The sequence below is a fragment of the Anomaloglossus baeobatrachus genome, chromosome 1 (genome assembly GCF_048569485.1).
Source record: "Anomaloglossus baeobatrachus isolate aAnoBae1 chromosome 1, aAnoBae1.hap1, whole genome shotgun sequence".
NCBI lineage: Eukaryota > Metazoa > Chordata > Amphibia > Anura > Aromobatidae > Anomaloglossus > Anomaloglossus baeobatrachus.
In genome coordinates this window covers 216,851,255-216,878,170 of record NC_134353.1, presented here as the reverse complement: position 1 = coordinate 216,878,170, position 26,916 = coordinate 216,851,255, and the positions used below count along the sequence as shown (strand labels likewise).

The 26,916-nt window shown below is 45.9% G+C and overlaps 1 protein-coding gene across 1 annotated transcript in view; it reads right to left on the bottom strand.

Moving 5' to 3' along the window:
- Window positions 1-3,308: 3,308 nt before the first annotated feature.
- The window catches only part of OTUD4 (OTU deubiquitinase 4), a 147,654-nt gene continuing 124,046 nt past the window's right edge, over window positions 3,309-26,916 (bottom strand). Inside the window, exons 16-20 of the mRNA XM_075348081.1 lie at window positions 25,231-25,301; window positions 23,706-23,835; window positions 16,603-16,857; window positions 15,456-15,496; window positions 3,309-6,938 (exon numbers count right to left, since the gene is read on the bottom strand). Of these exons, the coding sequence (XP_075204196.1) occupies window positions 5,817-6,938; window positions 15,456-15,496; window positions 16,603-16,857; window positions 23,706-23,835; window positions 25,231-25,301 (1,619 nt within the window). The 3' untranslated portion in view covers window positions 3,309-5,816. The remainder of the gene's footprint in view (window positions 6,939-15,455; window positions 15,497-16,602; window positions 16,858-23,705; window positions 23,836-25,230; window positions 25,302-26,916) is intronic.

The window sequence follows — 26,916 nt, the reverse complement described above, 5'->3', positions numbered from 1 at the left end:
CCCTTGGTTACCCGATGTTTACAGTGGTTACAGCTTTCCGCAGCTGCCAGACGCCGGCTCCTGCTCCCTGCTCGCTTCATTTCGTCACTCTCTCGCTGTCACACACAGTGATGTGTGCTTCACAGCGGGAGAGCGACGACGAAAAAATGAAGCAGGACATTCAGCAACGACCTCACAGCAGGGGCCAGCTCGTTGCTGGATGTCACACACAGCGACAGCGACGGGACGTCGCTGCAATGTCACAGAAAATGGTAACGTAGCAGCGACGTCGTTGTCGTCGTCGCTGTGTGTGACACCACCTTTAGTCCCTTAACTATATCCTCATGGTTTGTTAGGACTAGGTCCAAGATGGCTGTCTCCTCATATTTTCTTCCTTCTATCACCTGGGAGATGAAGTTGTCTGCAAGAGAGTTTAAAAATTGGATGAAGCCTTTACTCTAACCCATGAGAGCTTCCCAATGAATGTCTGGGTAGTTAAAATCTCCCAAGATCACTATTTCATGTTTTTTTGAGAATGGGGCCACTTTAGGTATATAAATCTCATCCATATGCTCGATTTGACCTGGTGGTCTATAAAAAAAAACAAACAAAAAAAAACCGCCTACTATAATGTCCTTCCTGTTTTCTCCTGGAATTCTTATCCAAATATTTTCTAATAGATTCTCCTTTTTTGAAATTTTAATTTCTGTGGAAATGTGTTCTTTTCTCACATACAAAAAAATCCTCCTTCTCTTTTGTTAGTTCTATTGATTTTTTTTTTTTTTTTTTGCTTCTGTAGATGCTCTGAAGCTTTTCTCCCTTTTAGTGTCCTAAAGGGTTGCTTGTGCTTTGCCCAAGAAATCATCCCCTTCTATCATGAGCTTCAGTGTCACTAATCATTCTTCCAGCCCCTGCACCTTTTCTTCTAAAAGGGTCACTAGTTTGCATTTGTGGCAGGTTAAGTGGTCTTTTTTGCCTGGTAAATCCGTGAATATGTAGCATGTGTTGCAGTTCACCATGTGGGTTTTCACCTCTTCCATATTGCTGTTAAATTCAGATGAAAGTACTTTACCTGTGTGTTTGCTGTTCTAATGGATGAAGCAGACAAATTTGAAATCTTTTCAGCTGAAGGTGACTTTCTTCCCTGAATGCACTGGAAATATACAGATGAGGCTCTCTGGTGCTTCCTGGGACATGACAGATGCAAATACAAAAGTGCTGTGGACAGATTTTGGTGCCCAGTAGGAGCAGAGTGTGGTTATATTTACCAAACCCATGTTTATGGTAATTTGTTGGGGGGTTTTTTGGGTTGGTTTTTTTTAGGTATTTTGGGGACATTTGTAGGAATCCATGAATGCGAATGAAAGGAAGTGGGTTTTTGGGAAATATATTGACTGGCAGATAAATTTGTTTAGTGGGCAATTAATTGGAGGACTTGTGCGGTAAAAACTTTTTTTGAAAAAAATCAAAGGGGGTAAAAACTAGTGACATCTACTTTGATGCCAAGGTCTGCTAATAAAGGGGGGATTTGTGAGGAAAAGGACTGGTCAGAATATCACAGTGGAAAAGGGAGACTGCAGAACTTGGGTCCTGTGTCTGAAGTTTCAGCAGTGACGACTGACTCCCCCTACAACTGCTCCCCTAGAGGAAGGAAATTCGTCACTATCTGAAAACAGTTCCGCTTTAAAGGCAGATTCAGTATTGGTCCTAGGACTGCTGGAGGCAAGCAGCATGTACGCCTGCTCTACACTAAACATTCTGTGCGCATGTGTCCCTACCTAACCCCCCAAAAAATAAACCCAATATAACTTGCATTTTTTTTTACTTATTCTTTTTTAGCACTAATCCGAGCAAAGAAAGAAAAAGTTATGAAATATAAACATTTTTTTATTTATCTGACTGGGGGAATGTGATCAGAATATTTGGGAGGGATTTATTGGGAGTGTAGCTAAAAATTGATTTAATTCTTCACTCACAGCACTTGTAGTTTATCTATCTCCTCTCCCAGAATAACTATGGAGGGGGAGAGGAGAAAAGGCACACCCAAGTGCTCTCAATATTTGCGAATATTGGAGTTTTGAAAACTGTGATAGGGCCCATTACAATGTTTAAGTGTCAGGAATCAATTAAATTGCTTTCTGACTGATGCTAGGTGTCGGAGGCAGATCTTGGTAGGCGCACAATGCATGTGTCCACCATTTTGAAACGGAGAAAAGAGGAGGGGGGCAGGGGGAAAACTTTTCCAGTACCCTGGTAGCACGGGACACCTTTTCTCTCTCTCATGTGATATGATCAATTATGTCAGATGAGAGAGGAATTACTTTTTTTTTTTTTTTTGTACATGATCAGACATTACAAAAAACGGCCCTGATCATGTTCTCCAGGGTCTTAGCTACCCCTAGTAACTGAAACCCCTGAAATATTCTGAAGTTGGGGGTGCTACAGGCTTATTCCTGATTGCCATTTTTAAAAAGGTGATAAGGGAATAAGACCCCATAGCAGCAAGCGTTTATCTACTTATCAGCGGTCATTAAGGGGTTAAAGGAGTGTGCTCATCTCATGACGACAGAAGTTAAGCACACTCTTTAAAATGATAGCCCCTTGGTTTAAAGTTCACACTTGTGTAAGTACTGAATATAACAAATGGCACTTCCTTGAAATGGAGAATATTGTGTAGATGGAAAGGGGTGCACTTAGTAGGTTCCAAAGCCAAGAAACTAAGTATAGACACAAGGCACTCCCAAAATTCTTGATGCTGTGATTTTATTTAACAGTGGATGTGCATAAATAACGTTTTCGGTCACAGAAGACCTTCATCAGTTGCACATGGGGAAACTGGATGGTGCTCGTGTCACAGCGCAATATCCACCGCTGCATGGGGGCAGCCCCCATGCAGCGGTGGATACCGCGCTGTGACACGAGCACCATCCAGTTTCCCCATGTGCAATTGATGAAGGTCTTCTGTGACCGAAAACGTTATTTATGCACACCCACTGTTAAATAAAATCACAGCATCAAGAATTTTGGGAGTGCCTTGTGTCTATACTTAGTTACTTGTGTAAGTACTAACCTGATAATATATTAATTTCTGTCCCTTAAAAGTAAACAAAGTAAATACATTCATTAGTAAAAGCTAGTTATTTTTTAGATTGTGATTAAGCATGACAATATTAAATTTTCCATGCATACTCAAATTAGATTGCATTTTAATAGTTCAGATTTTGTTAGTAAATATCTTTACTACATAAATTGAAACATAATGTATAGACACAAAAAAAAGGTTTTTTGTTTATCAACACATTAGAAATAAACTTATTCATATCAAGGAGTCAGTAGCACTTAATCCTTTAATTCTGGATTCATGTAGTAAATAAAAACCAACAAACTTAACATGTAAACATGATGACAGCAAAAGCTGTTTCTATAGTACACCACACACAGAAAGAAATACAATAGCAACTGCTTCTGAGAAACCGTCCCCGGAAACAACAAGCATCAATTACAAATCATTTGCAAGAAAACATTCAAGTCCACCACAAGCTTTATAAAAAAAAAAAAAAAACACAAAACCTCTAAAGAAGAACAGTTTTAAATGAGAACATTTCTGCATAACAAACAATGTCTGTGTTAAACTCAAAGAATATTTAAAAATAATCTAGAACATTAAGCGAAAAGAACATTGTAGTTTCATAGACAGATTTAAAAATAAACTATTCAATGTGCTTACACGTCTTTTCGATATGTCAGTGCAAAATAGAGCATAAATATTTGCTTTCACAAGTTTATTGTCTGAACACCATCCCACAATTGTTTAACTTGAAGCCTTAAAGGCTATGTATGTCTTTTTAGGGCATTTTTTTAATACCATATATAGATGTCATGTATTTTGGCTAAAAATTTTAATAACTGGGTTTTATTAAAACAAAAAAAAATGTCAACATTTGGTCTCGTATACATTTCAGATTGTCCAGTCCCATTCAGGGTGAATTTTTTCATATGAGCTCTCCGATAGCTTGTACTATGACTGCTTTCTGCTCTCCTGACTGCTCATGGAGCAGTCCACCCTTTATAAGTTGTTAATTTTAAATATGTCAGCCTAGATTTGTTTTAGGGAGAACAGAGAAAGATGATACACAGACAAGACAGAGCGAGAAGAGGGCGCAAGAGAGAACAGAGGGCGCAAGAGAGAACAGAGGGCGCAAGAGAGAACAGAGGGCAAGAGAAGGAGCACGAGAGAGCGAGAGAGCAAGAGAGAGCAAGAGAGAGCAAGAGAGAAGAAAGCTAGAGACAAGAAAGAACGAGAGGTGAGAAAAGAGTGAGAGAAGAAAGAGCGAGAAAAGAGAGCGAGCGAGACAGACAAAAGAAAGACAAAGACACACCAGAGAGGACACAGACCAGAGAGCCACACACACACACACAGACAGACCAGAGAGAGAAAGAGAGACAGACACACACACACACACACACACACAGACAGACAGACAGACCACAGAGAAGCATAGACTGAGACAAGTGAGATAGACGGTAGAGAGAGCTAAATGTGAGTATAGACTGAGAAATCCAAAAAATGTACTGTGGCTGAACAGCCTACAATATAAGAGAATGCATTTAGGCTATATAAAACAAATAGTTGAACACTTTTTAAACAAAACTCATTTTTAACCATGTATTTTGTATAAAAAAAAAAAAAAAAAAAAATAGTTATACGTAGTCTTTAAGGTAACCATACACCAAACATAGCTGTCTTTTGAAAATTCCTTACTTCCTGAGGAATGAAATGCATGCCCCGCAAATTGCAAGACTCCCCCTTACAGGGGCTTAAACCAGTGAGGGCAAAAGGATTGGGCATGCTTAAATCCAACATTCCCAACCATTTCATAAGCAGAGGAAGGACACCCCCATACACTGGATGGTGGACCAGTCCTGCTGAGATCTATGGGTTCAACTGACCTATATTTAATGTGTATGGCTGCCTTTAGTTTATTGCTAGCAGCTATATAGTCTCTACATAATTACTGTCTCTAGTGCACAACTTTGCATCACCATTGGCATGATCTCACCTTATTAACGATCCATGCGTTAAACAAAGAACTGCCGAATAATAGCTGTTAGAAGTTACCATAGGACGGAGGGTCTTTGAAAGGAAAAAATAACCTCAATATTTCCATGATGACAACACAACAAATACTGATTACGTCTTTAGTTGCTGCATAGACATTGCCCCCCCCTCAAAACAGTGAAGTGGTTCTACAGTCTGCTATTTACAGCACATCACCATAAGTAACTACATTCAAGTTTCTCCTGGGTGTTGGAGTTTAAGTTGAAAGGCCTTTGGAATGGAAGCACAATCAGAAGCAACAACCTTAAAAAACAAAAAAAAAAAACAACTGATCGGTAGTTTTAAAGAACAATAAGGCATTTATACAAACAGCCAAGTCCATACATAGCATGACAATCTAATATCACTGCAAGTCTACTAAGTGCTGAGAAATTGGAGATCAGGCTGTCCAATCTTTCCTCTACTCACTAAATATAATTGTTCTGGTGGTAAAGTCTACATAAAGAAATTTACACCACAGTCCCTATCTTATGCTATTCCCCGCATCAGTCTATAGCATTGTTAGAACAAGAATAGTAAGAAACCCAAGTGGTATAAATTAAGCTCAGAAAATTAAAAAAAATACAAATTTATTGGCTACGTTGCCTCTTTCCCAGTATCTGAACCTGTACTTTAAGAATATATGATTCTCGTTTTCTTATCTTGACTATATATATTGTCCAAATAAATATAAAGAAAAAACATACAAACACTCTTAACTGCAATCAGTTATTAACTTCTATTCATGTTGCGGTTTATAAGAATCCACGAACTGCCGCCTTCGACTTGGCCGGCCTCTGAAATTTCTGTAATAGCCATCTTCTCTGCCTCTTTGTCCCCTCCAGCCCTCATCAGTTCTAGCGTACTGGTAGCCCCCTCTGTTGGTTTGATAATACCTGTCATTTCGAGGTCTCCTAGTCCCGAATGATTGATTGTAAAAGTTTTTGGATCTTCCACTACTCAGCATGTTAGATACTTCCCGCTCATCCTCTGAGCTCTCCTCCCTTGCTCTAAGTGGCCTCTCCCCAGGTGGAATTAGCTTGGCCATTACTGGTGGTTCTGAAGCTGCTTCCTTCTCTATGGATGTTTTGCCCTCTGGTATTTCAGGTAAAACCAATGGAGCTACTTGAACATCAATCCCTTTAGCTGGAGGCGTCTGCTTCTCCATTCTGGCAGTTTCTGAAGTTGGTTGCTCTTGAACTATAGTGGCATTCGACATAGACTCTCCGGCATCAGCAGCAGGCAACAAAGGCCTAACTGGTTCACTCATATAATGCGGTGACTGATTTATTGCTGTTTGAACTGTATTATTTTCTAAGACCGCCCCCACTGAAATGTGTTCAGTCAAGCTTGAATCCTGAGGGTTAATATAGACATTATGTCGTACCATTGGATTTTCAATGAACCCTTGATATGGATATCCATACCAAACATGTGGGAAAAATGGAGACGCTATTGGAAGAGGTCCCATATATGAGCCCTGTCCAAAAGAAGGTTGAGGAAGCATTGCCTTGTTTGATAGCTGGTCTTCAAATTCACTACCTTGAGCCTGGAACTGGCATTTTTCTTCTTCTGAAGAACTAAATTGTGGAGACATTTCCTCACCGATTATTGGGATTTGGACAGGTGGGGGCTGAATCACTGGGGGACATAAATTTGTAGGCAGTTCACGCTCATTCCCCACCATACTCTGATGAGCAAAGCCTGAAGGATCTACTTCACTTTGGTTTACAGCAGCTTCCTGTACCCAATGGCTTTGTGGGTAAACATGAACATTTGGATACATCCTGCAAATATTTAAATAGGCTTGATGAAGGGGGTGCAGGTATAAATGTGGGGGCCACATTGGACATGTATAAGCCTGGGAATAAATGAGTGAAGAGTAAAAAAAATAAATAAATAAAGTCTTGTTAATATAGTTAAACAGAAACAAATCACAACATTAAAAACAATAAAAAATAGAATAAATTCCCAATAAAGTAATATAAAGATTGTATTAAAGGGGTTATCCAGGATCTTATTGGCACACTGGAAGGGAAGGTATGCACCTGACATGATATTGTGGTGTTGGCAATCCTGCTGATATTTGGTAAGCAACTTTTGAGCCAATCACCGCCCGATGTAGAAGGGAGAGGCACAGGAATTCACATAGGCTCACAAAAAGTAAGTGATATTTGGCTTACGGGTGAAATATAAAAACTTCACAATACAGTGATAATTTATCATGAAAATAGGGCATTTAAGAGCATACAATGGTGATCTCCTCATCTCAAACAATTAATTAGCACAAAAGCCAAGAACAGTGATGGGTGCACCCCCAAAAATGTCAAAGTCTCAATAACTTGTCATGTAGCCTTGAGCACCAAATACAGCTTGAAAACGACATCTCAAGCTGTTTACAAATCGACTTATTGTTTGTTGAGGCATGGCATCCCACAATTTTTGACAGGAGGCCATCAGGTCATTGAGGTACTGAAATACAGAGTTATTACGACCCTCGACACGGCGACTCAGCTGATCCAATAGGTTTTCTATGGGATTTAGGTCTGTTGAAAGTGCAGGCCACTCCATTTGAGGTACCCCCAGTCTCCAGAAGCTGGTCCCTACTGATGTGACCTCGACGAGATGGAGCATTGTCTTGCATGAAGATGAAATTAGACCTGTGTTGTTCATGCAGAAGCACAATGACTGGATTAATGAGGTTATTGAAGTAGTAGGGGCTTGTCATTGCAAAATTCACTAAGTGAAGGGCGGGCAGTTCTGAACTGACCAGTGACATCTGCCAACACTGTAACACTACAACCATCAAAGGTTCCACTGGTGACAACAGAGGCTGATGCATAGCACTATCCTTGACATCTCCAACATTGTTGGCGACCATCATTTCTGCTCAGTGTGAATTGACTTTCATCAGTTAACAGCACTGAGGCCTACTGGTCCCTCATCCAGCAAGACAATGATGCCTGTGCCTTCTGGTTTGGTTAGGTACCCTTGCAGGTCTTCTGGCATGCAGACCATGCTGATATAAACCGTTTTGAATTGCATGATGTGACATTTGGGTGACACACGTCCCTTAAATGTGCCTTGAGTTGTGTGGCGTTCATCATCCGGCATTGTTCACAATGAAGTAGTTATAAGTGTGGGATGTGGCCAATAAGCTTCCACCTCTTAGCCTTTCTGTGACTTTTCCAGTATCTTTGTTGCACCCTGCTGATGACACTCTGCACTCTAAATTAAGTGTCCACTTACGTCTGAGAACATCCTGCTGGAAGCCTTGCAATGGCGAGGTACTGTTGATCACATGTTTAGGTGTAAGCATCACAGCATAGGTGAAAGCATAAAGAAGGGAATTTTGTTTACTTACCGTAAATTCCTTTTCTTCTAGCTCCAATTGGGAGACCCAGACAATTGGGTGTATAGCTATTGCCTCCGGAGGCCACACAAAGTATTACACTTAAAAGTGTAAGGCCCCTCCCCTTCTGGCTATACACCCCCAGTGGGATCACTGGCTCACCAGTTTTAGTGCCAAAGCAAGAAGGAGGAAAGCCAATAACTGGTTTAAAGACCAATTCAATCCGAGGAAACATCGGAGAACTGAACCATACCACATGAACAACATGTGTACCCGAAAAAACAGAAAAACCCCGAGAAAACAGGGCGGGTGCTGGGTCTCCCAATTGGAGCTAGAAGAAAAGGAATTTACGGTAAGTAAACAAAATTCCCTTCTTCTTTGTCGCTCCATTGGGAGACCCAGACAATTGGGATGTCCAAAAGCAATCCCTGGGTGGGTAAAAGAATACCTCATGATAGGGCCGTCAAACGGCCCTCTCCTACAGGTGGCCAACCGCCGCCTGAATGACTTATCTACCTAGGCTGGCGTCTGCCGAAGCGTAGGTATGCATCTGATAATGCCTGGTAAAAGTAAGTAGACTCGACCAGGTGGGTGCCTGACACACCTGCTGAGCCGTAGCCTGGTGCCGTAATGCCCAGGATGCACCCACGGCTCTGGTAGAATGGGCTTTCAGCCTTGAGAGAACCAGAAGCCCAGTAGAACTGTAGGTTTCAAGAATTGGTTCCTCGATCCCCCGAGCCAGGGTGGATTCAGAAGCTTGCGACTGTTTACGCCGACCAGCGACAAGGACAAAGAGTGCATCCGGGTGGCGCAGGAGCGCCATGCGGGAAGTAGAACCTGAGTGCTCTCACCAGAACCAACAGATGCAAATCCTTCTGAAATTGATGGACTGGACGAGGACACAAAGAAGGTGAGGTGATATCCTGATTGATATGAAAGTGGGATACCACCTTAGGGAGAAATTCCGGAATCGGACGCAGAACTACCCTGTCCTGGTGAAGGACCAGGAAGGGAGATTTGTATGAGAGCGTTGCTAGCTCGGAAACTTTCCTAAGAGACGAGACCGTTACTAGAAGGCCACTTCCCGAGAAAAGCGGGAAGGGAGACCTCTTTCAAAGGCTCGAAAGGCGGCATCTGGAGAGCAATTAGAACCTTGTTCAGATCCCAGGGCTCTAACGGCCGCCTGTACGGAGTGCTGAGAAGACAAACTCCCCGTAGGAACGTGCGTACCTGAGGAAGTCGTCTCTGAAAAAATACAGATAGCGCTGAGACTTGTCCCTAAAGGGAACTGAGCGACAACCCTTTTTCCAACCTAGATTGCAGGAAGGAAGGAAACATAGACGATGCAACCGGCCAGGGAGAAACACCCTGCGCCGAGCACCGAGATAAGAATATCTTCCACGTCCTGTGGTCAATCTGGGCGGACGTTGGTATGCTAGCCTGTCTCATGGTGGCAACCACGTCCTGAGGTAATCCTGACGACACTAGGTTCCAGGACTCAAAGCCACACCATCAGGTTGAGGGCCGTAGAATTCAAATGGAAGAATGGCCCTTGAGACAGCCAGTCTGATTGGTCTGGTAGTGCCCCCGGTTAGCCTACCGTGAGGCACCACAGAACCGGGAACCACAACATCCTCGGCCAATCTGTAGCGACGAGGATGGCGCGGCCGCAGTCGGTCCTGATCTAACGCAGCACTCTGGGCAACAATGCCAGAGGTGGCACATAAGGTAGCTGGAACTGCGACCAATGCTGAACTAAGGCGTCTGCCGCCAGAGCTCGATGATTGTGAAACCGTGCCATGAAGCTGGCACATTGTTGTTGTGCCGTGACGCCATTAGATCGACGTCCGGCCTCTGTCAGCGGCGCCAGATGTCCTGAAACCCGTCCGGGTGAAGAGACCATACCCTTTCGGCCACACCCCGGCGACTTAGGAAGTCAGCTTCCTAGTTTTCCACGCCTGGGATGTGAACTGTAGATATGGTGGATGCCGTGTCTTCCACCCACATCAGAACCTGCCGGACTTCCTGGAAGGCTTGCCGGTTGCGCGTTCTTCCTTGGTGGTTGATGTATGCCACCGCTGTGGAGTTGTCCGACTGAAGTCGGATTTGCTTGCTTTCCAGCTGCTGATGGAAGGTTTGTAGGGCAAGATACACTGCTCTGTGTTCAAGAACATTGATCTGAAGGGTGGACTCTTGCTGAGTCCACGTACCCTGAGCGCTGTGGTGGAGAAAAACTGCTCCCCACCCTGATAGACTCGCGTCTGTCGTAACTATCGCCCAGGATGGGGATAGGAAGGACCTTCTTTTTGACCATGAGGTGGGAAGAAGCCACCACCGTAGAGATTCCTTGGCCGCCTGAGAAAGAAAGACGACTCTGTTGAGGGAGGTCGACTCCCCGTCCCATTGGCGGAGAATGTCACATTGTAGTGGACGCAGATGAAACTGCGCGAAAAGAACTGCCTCCATTGCTACCATCTTACGTAGGAAGTGCATGAGGCGTCTTAGGCTATGTTCACACTAGAAAAATGATTTTTCTTAAGAAATTTCTTAAGAAATTTCTTAAGAGTGCACCTGTGTTAAAAAACGCACCAAAAACGCACCTGCGTTTTTGCTGCGTTTTTGGTGCGTTTTTGGTGCGTTTTAGGTCCGTTTTAGGTCCGTTTTTGGTGCGTTTTTACCGCTGGTTGCTCCCTGCGTTATTGTGCCAATTATCTATGGCAAAAAACGCAGTTAGCTGCAGAAAAGAAGTGACATGCTCATTCTTTTTCTTAAGAAAATCTACTGAAAGAATTTTCTTAAGAAAAAAACGCAGTGTGTGCACAGCTAATTTTTTTTGCCATAGGTTTTGCTGGGGAATGTCTGCAGAAAGGTTACAAGAATTTCTCAAGAAATTTCTGCAGCAAAAACGGACCAAAAACGGACCAAAAACGCAGGTAAAAAACGCAGTGTGTGAACACAGCCTTAATGTGTGCGACTGGTTCTTAAAGAAGAGATTGCAGCCCGTAGTGAATGCTGTTTGTCTAGCGGAAGCTTCACTATCGCTGAGAGAGTATGAAACTCCATGCCTAGATATGTTAGCGATAGGGTCGGGGTCGGATCTGACTTTAAAAAGTTGATGATCCACCCAAAACTCTAGAGAGTCTCCAGCGCAACGTTCGGGCAGTGTCGGCATGTTTCCTAAGAGAGTGCCTTGACAAGTAGATCGCCTAAATATGGGATCACAGAGTGACCCTGAGAGTGCAGGACTGTGACTACTGCTGCCCTGACCTTGGCGAAGACCAGTGGGACTGTCGCTAGCCGGAAGGTAGAGCTACGAACAGAAGGTGTTCGTCTCCTATAACGAAGCGTAGAAACGCTAGTGCTCTGGATCAATCGGCACGTGTGGATAAGCATCCTTGATGCCTAATGATGCTAGGAAATCTCCTTGGGACATTGAGGCGATGACATGGCGGAGGGATTCCATCCGGAACCGCCTGGTGTCCACGAGCTTGCTGAGCAGTTTTAGATCCAGAACGGGACGGAACGGCCCGTTCTTATAGGCACCGCAAATAATTTGGGGTAAAAACCGTGACCTTGTTCCTGAAGAGGAACGGGGGTCATCACTCTTTCTGCCTATAGAGTGCACCCTGTTTGCAGAAGAGCAGCGGCTCGGCCGGGAGGTGGAGAAGTTCTGAAGAATCGAGTTGGAGGACGAGAAGTGAGCTCTATCCTGTACCCGTGAGACAGAATGTCTCACACCCAACGGTCATTGACCTATGGCAGCTAAATATCGCCAAGGCGGGAGAGCCTGCTACCGACCGAGGATGCGGAGAGAGGAGGCCGCAAGTCATGAGGAAGCCGCCTTGGAAGCGGGTTTTCAGACTGTCTCCTTTTTTGGGCGTGACTGAGCCCGCCAAGAATCTGAGCTCCTCTGATCCTTTTGAGTCCACATTGGACGAGGAAAAATGGGACCTGCCCGAGCCTCGAAAAGACCGAAACCCCGACTGCCTCCTGCTCTGTTGGGGTTTGTTGTGCCCGGGCTGAGGAAAGGATGAATCCTTACCCCTGGACTGTTTAATGGTTACATCCAAACGCTCACCAAACAGTCGGTCAGCAGAAAAAGGCAACTGGTTAAGCACCCTTTTTTTGGAAGCAGAATCTGCCTTCCATTCACTTAACGAGCAGACCAGGCTCTGCTTAAAAACACGGAGTAGCGGAGGCTACTGCCGCACGGTTCGCAGAGTCTAGTGCAACCTGAATCGCGTAAGAAACAAATGCAGCCATTTGAGAGGTTAAGGATGCCACCTGCGGCACAGATGTACGTGTAACCGTGTCAATCTGTGTAAGACAAGCTGAAATAGCTTGGAGTGCCCCAAGGGCGAGAATGCTGGAGCCAACGGTGCGCCGACAGCCACATAGATGGATTTAGACCAGAGATCCATCTGTCTGTCAGTGGCATCTTTAAGTGCAGCTCCATCTCCCACTGCAACTATGGATCTAGCTACAAGCCTGGAGATTGGAGGATGCCGCTTGGGACACTGGGTCCAGTCCTTGACCACGTCAGGGGGCAGGGATAACGTGTATCCTAAGCCGTTTGGAGAAGCGCATATCTGGATAAGTGTGGTGTTCCTGGACTGCCTCTCTGAAGGCAGAGTGGTCCAGAAAAATACGTGAAGCTGACTCCTCCACTGGAGGAGCTGGGTGAGAAATAACCAACATTCTATTGATGGACGCTATAAGATTATTCACTATGGCGTCACCATTAGGTGTATCCAGATTGAGAGCGGTCTCAGGATCAGAATCCTGAGCCGCTACTTCCGCCTCATTACACAGAGAGTCCTTCTGCTAGGACCCTGATGAAACCGAGGGCCGCTCATAGTGAGCCCGCTTAGGCTGTCTGGGACTGACGGCTGTGCAGAGCCGTGACTCTGGGATGCATGTGACATTACCGGAGCTGTTAGTTGTTCACACTGAGGGGGGCCATGGATCAATGATTCAACAGTGCCCATGTTGTGAGAGACATGTCCGGACTGCTAGGCTTCTAGTATCATAGCCATAGTCTCAGAAAATCTGTCAGTAAATACTGCAGACACCGTCCTCATCCTCTGGCCATTAGCAGAGACTCCGGCTGAGTTGGATATAATGGGGGTCTATGTAACCTGCCGGCCGTATAGCCGTACATGCTGTACCGGCTGCATAGAAAAACATGTGGTTCTGCACCTTTGTTGTACACAGAGAATATGCTGATAACTCCTCCGCACAATCCAGGAGGGTATATACAACGTGCGACCAAACAGTGCAATGTATATAGTACAAGCATATCTATAAGTGCACTTCTGCACTAGTGGGGTTAGCACCACAGGTGCTGCTTAACGCCTGTTGCAGCGATTGTGTGACTATCAGAATGCCAGGGTCTTCCACACTTGTCTCTGTATCGTACAGAAACTGACACTAATGGCTGCCGGCGTCCTGTGTAGACAAGGAAGCCGTGGGCGTGCCTGAGAAAGTGCGGGAATCCGGTTTCACAGTGCACACAGTGAGAGGGGTGGAGTATGCAAAACATACTCCAGCTCTCAGCGCTGCTGTGCTATGCAGCGTCACGCCCCTACCCTGACTGTCAGGCCTGTGGGCGGTAACGAAGGGAGACTAGGCCCAGAAGCCGGGGACTCGAGTTAATAAGCGCGGCCGGCATATCAGTGCTGGCCGGCGCGGAAGTCCCCGGCGCACCACAAATCCCAGCGGCGCCTTAAATAAAAACGGCAGCGGCGGATAGCGCGGTAGTCACCCAATACACTAACACACCCAGCAACGCTGTGGTGTGCGATGGCACTAGTGCGGACAGCGCCGCTGTCCCTGGCGCACTAACACACCCAGCAGTGCTGCCGTGTGTCTGCGCGGTCCCCACAGGGACACAGAGTACCTCCATGTAGCAGGGCCATGTCCCTGAAGATACTCCGCTCCAAGTCCAGCAGATACCAGGGGCTGTGGATGGAGCACGGTCTCTGTGCCTGGAGACCGATAGAATCCCACTTCACCCAGAGCCCTGTAAAAAGGGATGGGGAAGGAAGCAGCATGTGGGCTCCAGCCTCCGTACCCGCAATGGGTACCTCAACCTTAACAAACACCTCCGACATGAAGTGGGGTGAGAAGGGAGCATGCTGGGAGCCCTGTATGGGCCCTCTTTTCTTCCATCCGACATAGTCAGCAGCTGCTGCTGACTAAACAGTGGAGCTATGCGTGGATGTGTTGCCTCCTTCGCACAAAGCACAAAACTGGTGAGCCAGTGATCCCACTGGGGGTGTATAGCCAGAAGGGGAGGGGCCTTACACTTTTAAGTGTAATACTTTGTGTGGCCTCCGGAGGCAATAGCTATACACCCAATTGTCTGGGTCTCCCAATGGAGCGACAAAGAAAAGTGTTCTTTATTTTGCAACAAATGCAATGTTTCAACCTATTCGGGTCTTTCTCATGCTTGAGATTTTTATATCAATTAATGTGGACTCCTTGGACTCTGAACATGTGTCTTTTTAGATTAGGCTGGGGCCTCACGGTGATTAGTGCGAGTGCTCACATGACACTCAGCTCACGCTCGCAGCACAGCGGGAGCCAAGTGTCATGCTACTATCCTGCAATCAGACCACAGCTGTGAAGGGGAGGGCCGACGCTGAGGAGGGGAGGGAGGGCTTTATCTCCCTATCTCCTCCATTGCCGGCTGATGTGAGAATCACATTGCACTCCACTGTAATGCGAGTGCAATGCGATGTTTCTTTTATTGGGCGATTCATAGATCAAACACTTATTGCAGTTCTCTAACAAGGGCTTAATGGCAAAACTCACAAGTTGTGCAAAAAGTACTGAAACATTAAACTTTTAAATGCACATCTCTAATTGTTCAGAGAAGGTCACATTAAATTCACCTGTAAAGGTTAGAGTGCATTTTAGGATCATCCTGAAATTTCACCCGAAAACCAAATATCTAACTTTTTGTGAGTAGTGTATATATACGATGAACATGATCGAGCATCTTTCACATGACTGAACACTAACCTTTATGCCAAGGTTGTAAAAGAAATGCAGGATGCTTTTATCTAATAAAACAAAAACAGAGCAGCAATGAGATATCTTTAACACTTCACAACATTTTAATTTACATATAATACTAACTATCTAATGTTAGACAACAGATAAAAATAGAACAAATTGACCCGTCTGTGCTGTCACAGAAAAAACGGTTTGAAATATGAATACACAATATACACCTAAAATACAGTTCCTGCAACAAATAAGGTGCAGTAGATAGGGAAATATCCCATTAGGACAAAAAATTGACAAAGTGATAGCTAAAATAGTCAATGTGGGAATCTCCCAAAGGAAAAGCTAACATGCCTATAAGTGGACACAACCAAGCATGAAGTCCTGGGCAGAAACATGTGAAGGTCTACTTACTCTGAGTGCAGTCCTGTATTTGCAAGACAGTCCTGATCATACAAAAGGATCCGTTTGCTGATGAGTCCACAATGACGTATATGTTCAGGCCGGTCACAGTAGAGTGAATTACTCTGGAGTTCTCAGTAAGGTGTGAATGAAAGAACCAGCACGCTCCGGCCAGTAGTGTCCCAGATACCACACGTGTTAGCGATGAGAAGGTCCAGTACTACCTGTCAAGTACCTATTGGTCTTTTTGCCCCTGACAAAATACCATACTCAACAGCCAGGGATTTCACACACATTCTCATGGCTAACACATGGGGTTTCCAGGAACACTACCGGCCTGGTTCCATCATCCATGCTTACTGAGGACACCGGATGGATTCACTCCACGGCGCTCAGTTTGAACATAAGTCATTGTGGACTTATCACTCACTGGATCCTTTTGCATGATCAGGACTGTTATTAGCATGTTAGCATTTTCTCCGCCACATTGCCTAACCATTTAGCTATCACTTTGTCCATTCTTCCTCTTAATGGGATATTTCCTGATCTACTACACCAAATTTGTTGCACCAACTGTGTTGTAGGTGTATATTGCCTATTCATATTCCAAACAGCTGTTTTCTGTGAGAGTGTAGAACGGTCAATTTGATATTTTGTTTGTATCCCTTGTCTAATATTAGCATGTTAGGAGTTAGTGTTATTTGTATATAGAAACATGAGTTACATCTCAAAGTCAAGAGTCCAACTTCATTTGACTTACCAGTAGGAAGGTCATCTCCATTCTTACACAGAGAGTAGGGAGGAGGTGCAGTGGCTCTCTCGCCTTTCTCATTTACTGGAAATCCAGGATACAGAGGGTCTTGGTAAGCACTCAGTGTCTGTGGCATAGGCAGCAAAGGCTGGGTAACTGCTGGAATTGAAACTGGTAGTGGCGAGAACTGGGCTGACGTCACCTGAGGTTGTAAGATAGAGTCTGATCCAGCCCTGGGTGAAGTAGGCATCTCCACTGAAAGCCCTGAAAAAGGCAGGAACATTACTTGCTATTGAATTTTGATTTCTTAGGATCATGTAATATGAAAAAGAAGGGAATTTTGTTTACTTACCGTAAATTCCTTTTCTTCTAGCTCTAATTGGGAGACCCAGACAATTGGGTGTATAGCTACTGCCTCCGGAGGCCACACAAAGTATTACACTTAAAAGTGTAAGGCCCCTCCCCTACTGCCTATACACCCCCCGTGGGATCACGGGCTCCTCAGTTTTAGTGCAAAAGCAAGAAGGAGGAAAGCCAATAAACTGGTTTAAGCAAATTCAATCCGAAGGAATATCGGAGAACTGAAACCATTCAACCTGAACAACATGTGTATACAAAAAAACAGGGGCGGGTGCTGGGTCTCCCAATTAGAGCTAGAAGAAAAGGAATTTACGGTAAGTAAACAAAATTCCCTTCTTCTTTGTCGCTCTATTGGGAGACCCAGACAATTGGGATGTCCAAAAGCAATCCCTGGGTGGGTAAAATAATACCTCATGATAGGGCCGTAAAAACGGCCCTTTTCTACAGGTGGGCAATCGCCGCCTGAAGGACTTGTCTACCTAGGCTGGCGTCCGCCGAAGCATAGGTATGCACCTGATAATGCTTGATAAAAGTGTGCAGACTCGACCAGGTAGCCGCCTGGCACACCTGCTGAGCCGTAGCCTGGTGCCGTAATGCCCAGGACGCACCCACGGCTCTGGTAGAATGGGCCTTCAGCCGTGAGGGAACCGGAAGCCCCGCAGAACGGTAGGCTTCAAGAATTGGTTCCTTGATCCACCGAGCCAAGGTTGACTTGGAAGCCTGCGACCCTTTACGCTGGCAAGCGACAAGGACAAAGAGTGCATCCGAGCGGCGCAGAGGTGCCGTGCGGGAAATGTAGATTCTGAGTGCTCTCACCAGATCCAATAAATGCAAATCCTTTTCACATTGATGAACTGGATGAGGACACAAAGAAGGTAAGGAGATATCCTGATTGAGATGAAAGGGGGATACCACCTTAGGAAGAAACTCCGGAATCGGGCGCAGAACCACCTTGTCCTGGTGAAACACCAGGAAGGGAGATTTGCATGACAGCGCTGCTAGCTCGGACACTCTCCGAAGAGACGTGACCGCTACTAGAAAGGCCACTTTCTGAGAAAGGCGAGACAGGGAAACATCCCTCATAGGCTCGAAAGGCGGCTTCTGGAGAGCAATTAGAACCCTGTTCAGATCCCAGGGCTCTAACGGCCGCTTGTAAGGAGGGACGATATGACAAACCCCTTGCAGGAACGTGCGTACCTGAGGAAGTCGTGCTAGGCGCTTCTGAAAAAATACAGAAAGCGCCGAAACTTGTCCCTTAAGGGAGCCGAGCGACAGACCTTTTTCCAACCCGGATTGCAGGAAGGAAAGAAAAGTAGGCAATGCAAATGGCCAGGGAGAAACTTCCTGAGCAGAGCACCAAGCTAAGAATATCTTCCACGTCCTGTGGTAGATCTTGGCAGAGGTTAGTTTCCTAGCCTGTCTCATGGTGGCAATGACCTCTTGAGATAATCCTGAAGACGCTAGGATCCAGGACTCAATGGCCACACAGTCAGGCTCAGGGCCGCAGAATTCTGATGGAAAAACGGCCCTTGAGACAGCAAGTCTGGCCGGTCTGGTAGTGCCCACGGTTGTCCTACCGTGAGATGCCACAGATCCGGGTACCACGACCTCCTTGGCCAGTCTGGAGCAACGAGGATGGCGCGGCGGCAGTCGGACCTGATCTTGCGTAGCACTCTGGGCAACAGCGCCAGAGGTGGGAACACATAAGGCAGCCGGAACTGCCACCAATCTTGAACTAAGGCGTCCGCCGCCAGAGCTCTGAGATCGTGAGACCGTGCTATGAAGGCCGGGACCTTGTTGTTGTGCCGGGACGCCATTAGGTCGACGTCCGGCATCCCCCAGCGGCGACAAATTTCCTGAAACACGTCCGGGTGAAGAGACCATTCCCCTGCGTCCATACCCTGGCGACTGAGGAAGTCTGCTTCCCAGTTTTCTACGCCCGGGATGTGAACTGCGGATATGGTGGATGCCGTGTCTTCCACCCACGTCAGAATCCGCCGGACTTCCTGGAAGGCTTGCCGACTGCGTGTCCCTCCTTGGTGGTTGATGTATGCCACCGCTGTGGAGTTGTCCGACTGAATTCGGATCTGCTTGCCTTCCAGCCACTGCTGGAAGGCTTGTAGAGCAAGATACACTGCTCTGATTTCCAGAACATTGATCTAAAGGGTGGACTCTTGCTGAGTCCACGTACCTTGAGCCCTGTGGTGGAGAAAAACTGCTCCCCACCCTGATAGACTCGCGTCCGTTGTGACCACCGCCCAGGATGGGGGTAGGAAAGACTTTCCTATTGACAATGAGGTGGGAAGAAGCCACCACTGAAGAGAATCCTTGGCCGCCTGAGAAAGGGAGACGTTCCTGTCTAGGGACGTCGACTTCCCGTCCCATTGGCGGAGAATGTCCCATTGTAGTGGACGCAGATGAAACTGCGCGAAAGGGACTGCCTCCATTGCTGCTACCATCTTCCCCAAGAAGTGCATGAGGCGTCTCAAGGGGTGCGACTGGCCCTGAAGGAGAGATTGCACCCCTGTCTGTAGTGAACGCTGTTTGTCCAGCGGAAGCATCACTATCGCTGAGAGAGTATGAAACTCCATGCCAAGGTATGTTATCGATTGGGTCGGGGTGAGATTTGACTTTGAAAAGTTGATGATCCACCCGAAACTCTGGAGAGTCTCCAGCGCAACGTTCAGGCTGTGTTGGCATGCCTCTTGAGAGGGTGCCTTGACAAGTAGATCGTCCAAGTAAGGGATCACAGAGTGACCCTGAGAGTGCAGGACTGCTACTACTGCTGCCATGACCTTGGTGAAGACCCTTGGGGCTGTCGCCAGACCGAAAGGCAGGGCTACGAACTGAAGGTGTTCGTCTCCTATAACGAAGCGTAGAAAACGCTGGTGCTCTGGAGCAATCGGCACGTGGAGATAAGCATCTTTGATGTCTATTGATGCTAGGAAATCTCCTTGAGACATTGAGGCGATGACGGAACGGAGGGATTCCATCCGGAACCGCCTGGTTTTCACATGCTTGTTGAGCAGTTTTAGGTCCAGAACAGGACGGAAAGACCCGTCCTTTTTTGGCACCACAAACAAATTGGAGTAAAAACCGTGACCTTGCTCCTGAAGAGGAACAGGGATCACCACTCCTTCTGCCTTTAAAGAGCACACCGCCTGCAGAAGAGCATCGGCTCGGTCGGGAGGCGGAGAAGTTCTGAAGAATCGAGTTGGAGGACGAGAACTGAACTCTATCCTGTACCCGTGAGACAGAATGTCTCTCACCCAACGGTCTTTGACCTGTGGCAGCCAAATGTCGCCAAAGCGGGAGAGCCTGCCACCGACCGAGGATGCGGAGAGAGGAGGCCGAAAGTCATGAGGAAGCCGCCTTGGTATCGGTTCCTTCGGCTGCTTTCTTTGGGCGTGACTGAGCCCGCCAAGAATCTGAGGTCCTCTGATCCTTTTGAGTCCTTTTGGACGAGGAGAATTGGGACCTGCCCGAGCCTCGAAAGGACCGAAACCTCGACTGTCCCCTCCTCTGTTGGGGTTTATTTGGTCTGGGCTGAGGTAAGGATGAATCCTTACCCTTGGACTGTTTAATGATTTCATCCAATCTCTCACCAAACAGTCTGTCACCAGAAAATGGCAAACTGGTTAAGCACTTCTTGGAAGCAGAATCTGCCTTCCATTCCCTTAACCACAAGGCTCTGCGTAAAACCACGGAGTTGGCGGACGCCACTGCCGTACGGCTCGTAGAGTCCAGGACAGCATTAATAGCGTAAGACGCAAATACAGACATTTGAGAGGTTAAGGACGCTACTTGCGGAACAGATGTACGTGTGACAGTGTCAACCTGCGCAAGACCAGCTGAAATAGCTTGGAGTGCCCATACAGCTGCGAATGCTGGAGCAAACGACGCGCCGATAGCTTCATAGATGGATTTCAACCAGAGCTCCATCTGTCTGTCAGTGGCATGTTTAAGTGAAGCCCCATCTTCCACTGCAACTATGGATCTAGCCGCAAGCCTGGAGATTGGGGGATCCACCTTTGGACACTGGGTCCAGCTCTTGACCACGTCAGGGGGAAAGGGATAACGTGTATCCTTAAGACGTTTAGAGAAACGCTTATCCGGATAAGTGTGGTGTTTCTGGACTGCCTCTCTAAAGTCAGAGTGGTCCAGAAAAGTACTCAATTTACGCTTGGGATACCTGAAATGGAATTTCTCCTGCTGTGAAGCTGACTCCTCCACTGGAGGAGCTGGGGGAGAAATATCCAACATTTTATTGATGGACGCTATGAGATCATTCACTATTGCGTCCCCATCAGGTGTATCTAGATTAAGAGCGGTCTCAGGATCAGAATCCTGATCAGCTACCTCTGCCTCATCATATAGAGAGTCCTCCTGCTGGGACCCTGACCAGTGTGATGAAGTCGAGGGTCGCTCCCAGCGAGCTCGCTTAGGCTGTCTGGGACTGTCGTCCGTGTCAGAGCCTTCACCCCGGGATGCATGGGACCCCCCCGGAGCACGGATTTGTTCCAAATGAGGGGGGCCAGGGAGCATTGAATCAACAGTGCCCATGGTCTGAGTTACCGGTCTGGACTGCAAAGTCTCAAGGATTTTAGTCATAGTCACCGACAATCTATCAGCAAAAACTGCAAACTCTGTCCCTGTCACCTGGACAGTGTTCACAGGTGGTTCTCCTTGGGCCACCTCTAGCAGAGGCCCCGGCTGAGCAAGTGCCACAGGGGGCCGAACATTGCACACAATGGGGGTCAGTGGCACCAGCCGGTAGAACAGCCTCACATGCGGTACAGGTAGCATAGAAAGCCTGTGCCTTGGCCCCCTTGCTTTTTGCGGACGACATGCTGTTGTCTAGCAAACTAGGAGGGTATATAGCCGAGAATAGCGACCGTACAGTGCAATGTATAGCATACAAGCATAAAGTACAAAGTACAAATGAACACTTCGGCACTAGTGGGTCAGCACCCGAGGTGCCGCTTACCGCCCGCTCAAAGCGGGTGTGTGGTCGCCAGAATCCCGTGTCTGGGTCTCCCAGAGCTTGTCTCCCTTCTCCACTGAGACTGCAAACAGGAATGGCTGCCGGCGTCCTGTGAAGAGGGGCGGGCTGTGGGCGTGCCCCAGACAAAGTGCGGGAAACTGGCGTCCCACTGTGCCCAGTGAAGGGGGTTGGAGTATGCTAAGCAGACTCCAGCCCTCGGCGCTGACGTTCTGAACAGCGTCCCGCCCTTCCCCTGACTGGCAGGCCTGGGGGCGGGAACGAAAGGAAACTAGGCCGCAAAAGCCGGGGACTCGATTTATAAGCGCGGCCGCCGTATAAGCACGGCCAGCGCGGAAGTCCCCGGCGCACCACAAGTCCCAGCCGCGCCGCAGTGTAAAAACCGCCAGCAGCGGCCGGCGCGGCAGTTCCTAATACATAAACTCACTCAGCAAAGCTGCAGTGAGTAATAGCACAAGCGCGCCGCGCTGCTGCCCCCGGCGCACTAACACACCCAGCAAAGCTGGTGTGTGTGTGCGCGATTTGTACGGGGACACAGAGTACCTTAATGTAGCAGGGCCCTGTCCCTGACGATACTCAGCTCCATGTCCAGCAGATTCCCAGGGGCTGTGGACGGAGCACGGTCTCCTGTGCCTGGAGACCGATAGGATCCCACTTCACCCAGAGCCCTAAGGGGATGGGGAAGGAAAGCAGCATGTGGGCTCCAGCCTCCGTACCCGCAATGGGTACCTCAACCTTAACAAACACCGCCGACAAAAGTGGGGTGAGAAGGGAGCATGCTGGGGGCCCTAGTATGGGCCCTCTTTTCTTCCATCCGACATAGTCAGCAGCTGCTGCTGACTAAACAGTGGAGCTATGCGTGGATGTCAGCCTCCTTCGCACAAAGCATGAAAACTGAGGAGCCCGTGATCCCACGGGGGGTGTATAGGCAGTAGGGGAGGGGCCTTACACTTTTAAGTGTAATACTTTGTGTGGCCTCCGGAGGCAGTAGCTATACACCCAATTGTCTGGGTCTCCCAATAGAGCGACAAAGAAATCTAAAAAATATTTATAAGCATCAATTCAATAGGAAAACCACCTTACCTGAGTTTTTTTTAAAGTGCAAAATTACAAAATGTAATTTCATTAAGATATGATGATATGTTGTGAAAACTTTTTTTTACCATTGATTCAAATTTGTGGCACATATCCTGATTATCGGTTATTCTACATTATGTGGCTATAATCTGGCTGTTTACCTTATGGCTCCCTAGTTTTTAATGTGTGTGCATTTTAACATATTCCTGTCACGATATCTTAATAATAAAATTAAATGTTGTAATTTTGCACTTTAAAAAAAAATCAGGTCTCTTTGCATTGGTGTACTTATGGAGTTAGTGCTATCCGCGGGGCCTCACCACACTGTGGACCCCGGTGAAATGTTTTGTATGGCTAAATGCAGAATTTTCCTAATTTGACACCTACACAGTCCTCACCAGAAGGTCTGTCGTATCCCATATTATATGTAACCCACCAAGTCTCACTTGGTCTGCTTGGTAACATCAGTGGGGACAATAAGACACCTCCTGCTACAGGGATACGGGCCACAAAGGTTTACAGTGATGACCACACTCTAGTGCACCCTTGTAAAGGATCTCTTTATAAGTACTGTGTGTTTCTGTGATAAAGCATCCATCTCACTATTTCACTGCGTGCCATTCATTTTATGAGTACATGTAAGTGCAAAAAAAGAGACAAACGCCAAACTAACCTGCCCAAGGCGGGACCACGGTGGGTTCAGAAGGCACTGCGGTGGGCGTTTGCTGCTCAGCAGGGGTTGGAAGAACGGTGACATCACGTAAAACATCAGATTCAGAGGTAGCAAGTGGCTTTATTATTTCCTGTCAAAGAGCAGCCGTAAGTAAATGTGAGAGCTAGAATTTATTTTTCACCTCTACATGGACTATCCTCCTTTTACCCACTTTGAGCACTGGAGAATATTATAACAACATCATCACACTTTGTGTTTCCGCTTACTTTTATTGTCTAATAATAAGATCCAGTGCCGCAGGGAACGAAACCAGCAACCAAACACGTCTCACAAGTCTTCGTAAGTATTTGTATTCTACCTTAACCAATTTATGGCAGTTTAATATTTCGTTTTTGCGTTTTTGTTTTTTTTTCTACCCATTCTTCCAAAAGCAATGACTTTTCCTTTTTTTCCCATTAAGATCGCTTTATAAGATGCCATTCATTTTACAATTTAATTTACATATAAAGTTTTGATCGCTTTAGTTCTATTTTGTTTTGAGTAATGGTGTCTGGAAAACAGCAACTCTGTCATTGTTTTTTTTTTTCCCTCTTAGCGGAGTCTACCTTGTGGTTTAAAAATTTTATATTTTCATAAACTGGACTTTTACATACAGAGATACCCTGAATGTTCATTTTTTACATCTTAATTTTTGAATTGCAAAAATGGTTTTGTTTGATTACTTGTACTATATATTGTGATACTTTAGTATTGCATTGCAGTAAAAATGATTATCTATGATCACTCCAAGTGACCACACCACCACGTCCTAAATGCTGCTGGCACCTGCCCTGAACAGAAGGGGCTCAAGCTCATAACACAGCAGACAGGTATTGAATAACTGCGCAACATATGGGAATGGTGCTTATCAATACGGTATGTGTCATGTCTAGACATGCATGCATTACATATATATATGTATACACACACACACACACACACACACACACACACACACACACACTGTATATCCACTCTGATTAAATGGGGGGCACAGATACTCATCTATTCTTTAAAAAGGTTGCTACGCTGTTATTTGTGGGGCAGCTCCTTTAGTGTTTTCCACCAATGTTTCTAAGATAGGATATTACGTGATGTGTCTATAGTTGTGGGGTAAAATCAATTTGCACTTTATGACCTGATCTGGAGTACCTATTTGGCGGACAGCTATGTCGCCTGACAGCAGCTTATCTCCCCTGAAAACAAAAGGATTGGCTGGGTGAAATGTCAACTGCCCAATTCTTCTCATGTCAGGAGATTCCCCCATACACTGCCAGGTGGTAGACCAGTACTACTGGCATTGGCAGACTTTCATCTAATGTATACGGGGGGGCCTGTACTCATGGAGGACACACTGGTAGTCACATGAGCACATAATCTCCGATAGAACTATAGGAAGCCACACTGCATACAGAGATTGTGACACCAAAAGTGACAACAATAGTTAAAAATAGAAAATAAAAGGTCAAATTAATTTAGTACCTACCTCACTTAATTTCTCCTCAACCTCACTTATTTTCTCCTCAACCACTTTTGGGGGCTGTGCCAGTTTGGAGGCTTAATAAAAGAAAGTTACATATATTAATAAAAAAAAAAAAAAAAAAAAAAAAAAAAAAAAAGAAGAAGAAAACACCTAAATCTACCAGGTTATTAACAGTTTTAAAAACAACCGAATGGTGAGTCTATAAAAGATTATTGTGAATGTGCATGTAAACAGGCTGCTGAGATCAAAATGCTTGTTCATCAAGTGAACTGATTTGTAGGCCTGCTCAAATATCGCTCTCAGTAGAGAATTGTCCGTTGTAAAAAGGATTTGCGCTACCAAGAACAATGGCTGCTTATGCGCTATGAGCGATCAACTACAAATTGTTCAGTGTATGTAAACAACTGCTGATGGGTAATTACTAATCTTAATGTGCCAAGATTTCTCTGTGACCAGTGATCACTGCACTTATGTCTTGTAGTTTGTTTTTTGGCAATATTACCCACAGCCATGCCGTAACCAGTGCCGCTACGAAGCATAACCTATAAAACAGAATTTTGAAGGCGTTGCACACTCCATGTAAAGAATCATCTGGGAGTTCCCGCTATGCCGCCAGTCAGCCTGTCAGTTACCTAAGTACACCTTTCCAGTCCTGATTGATATTTCCCCTTGTAGCTGGCTTGAAACAACACAGTGAGGGTGTAAGTCCATCAAGCCTGTAAAGGAGTGTTTAGGTATTTGGCCGCTGTAATTTTCCACTTCACAGGTACATCTAGATGACTTGTTCTTTTTATAGAATACGCTGCATTAGAACATGCTTGGACATTATCTAAATTGGTTATTGAATTTAAGAACGTCAGTAGTTAATAGTGTAGAAAAGTAATGACGGGTTCCTTTTAAAGAGAAATGGTCATCTTCCATTTTTACCTCAATTATGAAAAAAAACTTAATGTTAACATTGAAAAAAAAGTGCAAAAATTATCAAGAGGTTCACCCTAGTGATGAGTGAGCACTACCATGCTCGAGTGCTCGGTATTCTTTAAGAGCAACTGGATGCTCGGATGTGCACGACTCGAGTACCCGAGTTGAAAGGAAGTCAATAGGGGACTATCATTTTTCTAGATGATTTGTCAAAAAAAAGTCCACATAAGAGTAAAAACTTCAGCTCACCGACTGCTGTAATGTTTCCTCCTCGTTTGTTGAACTGTGCACAGTAAGGCCGAGGTACCCAGTTTCATATGAATCCAAGAAAGGAATAATCCAGCACGGTCCTTCGAGGTATGATGGTAAATTCTTTCTTTATTATAATAATGATTTAAAACCAGGAGACATACAGCTTGACATAATCAGCGTCTCAGAACAACGCGTTTCGACACGTCCTAAGCCTGTTTCACACATCCGGCATTTCGCCGGATTTGGCACACTCCAGTACAGTGTAATACAGTACAATGGCCTCACGACATGTGACCGGAGCTTGCCGTGATGCCATTGTACAGTATTAACACTGTACTGGAATGTGCCGGATCCAGCAATCCGGCGAAATGCCGGATGTGTGAAACTAGCCTTACTCATGTTCATGAGTTAATGAGCAAGACAAGCTGTTGAAACGCATTGTTCTGAGACGCTGATTATGTCAAGCTGTAGGTCTCCTGGTTTTAAATCATTATTATACTAAAAGAAAGAATTTAC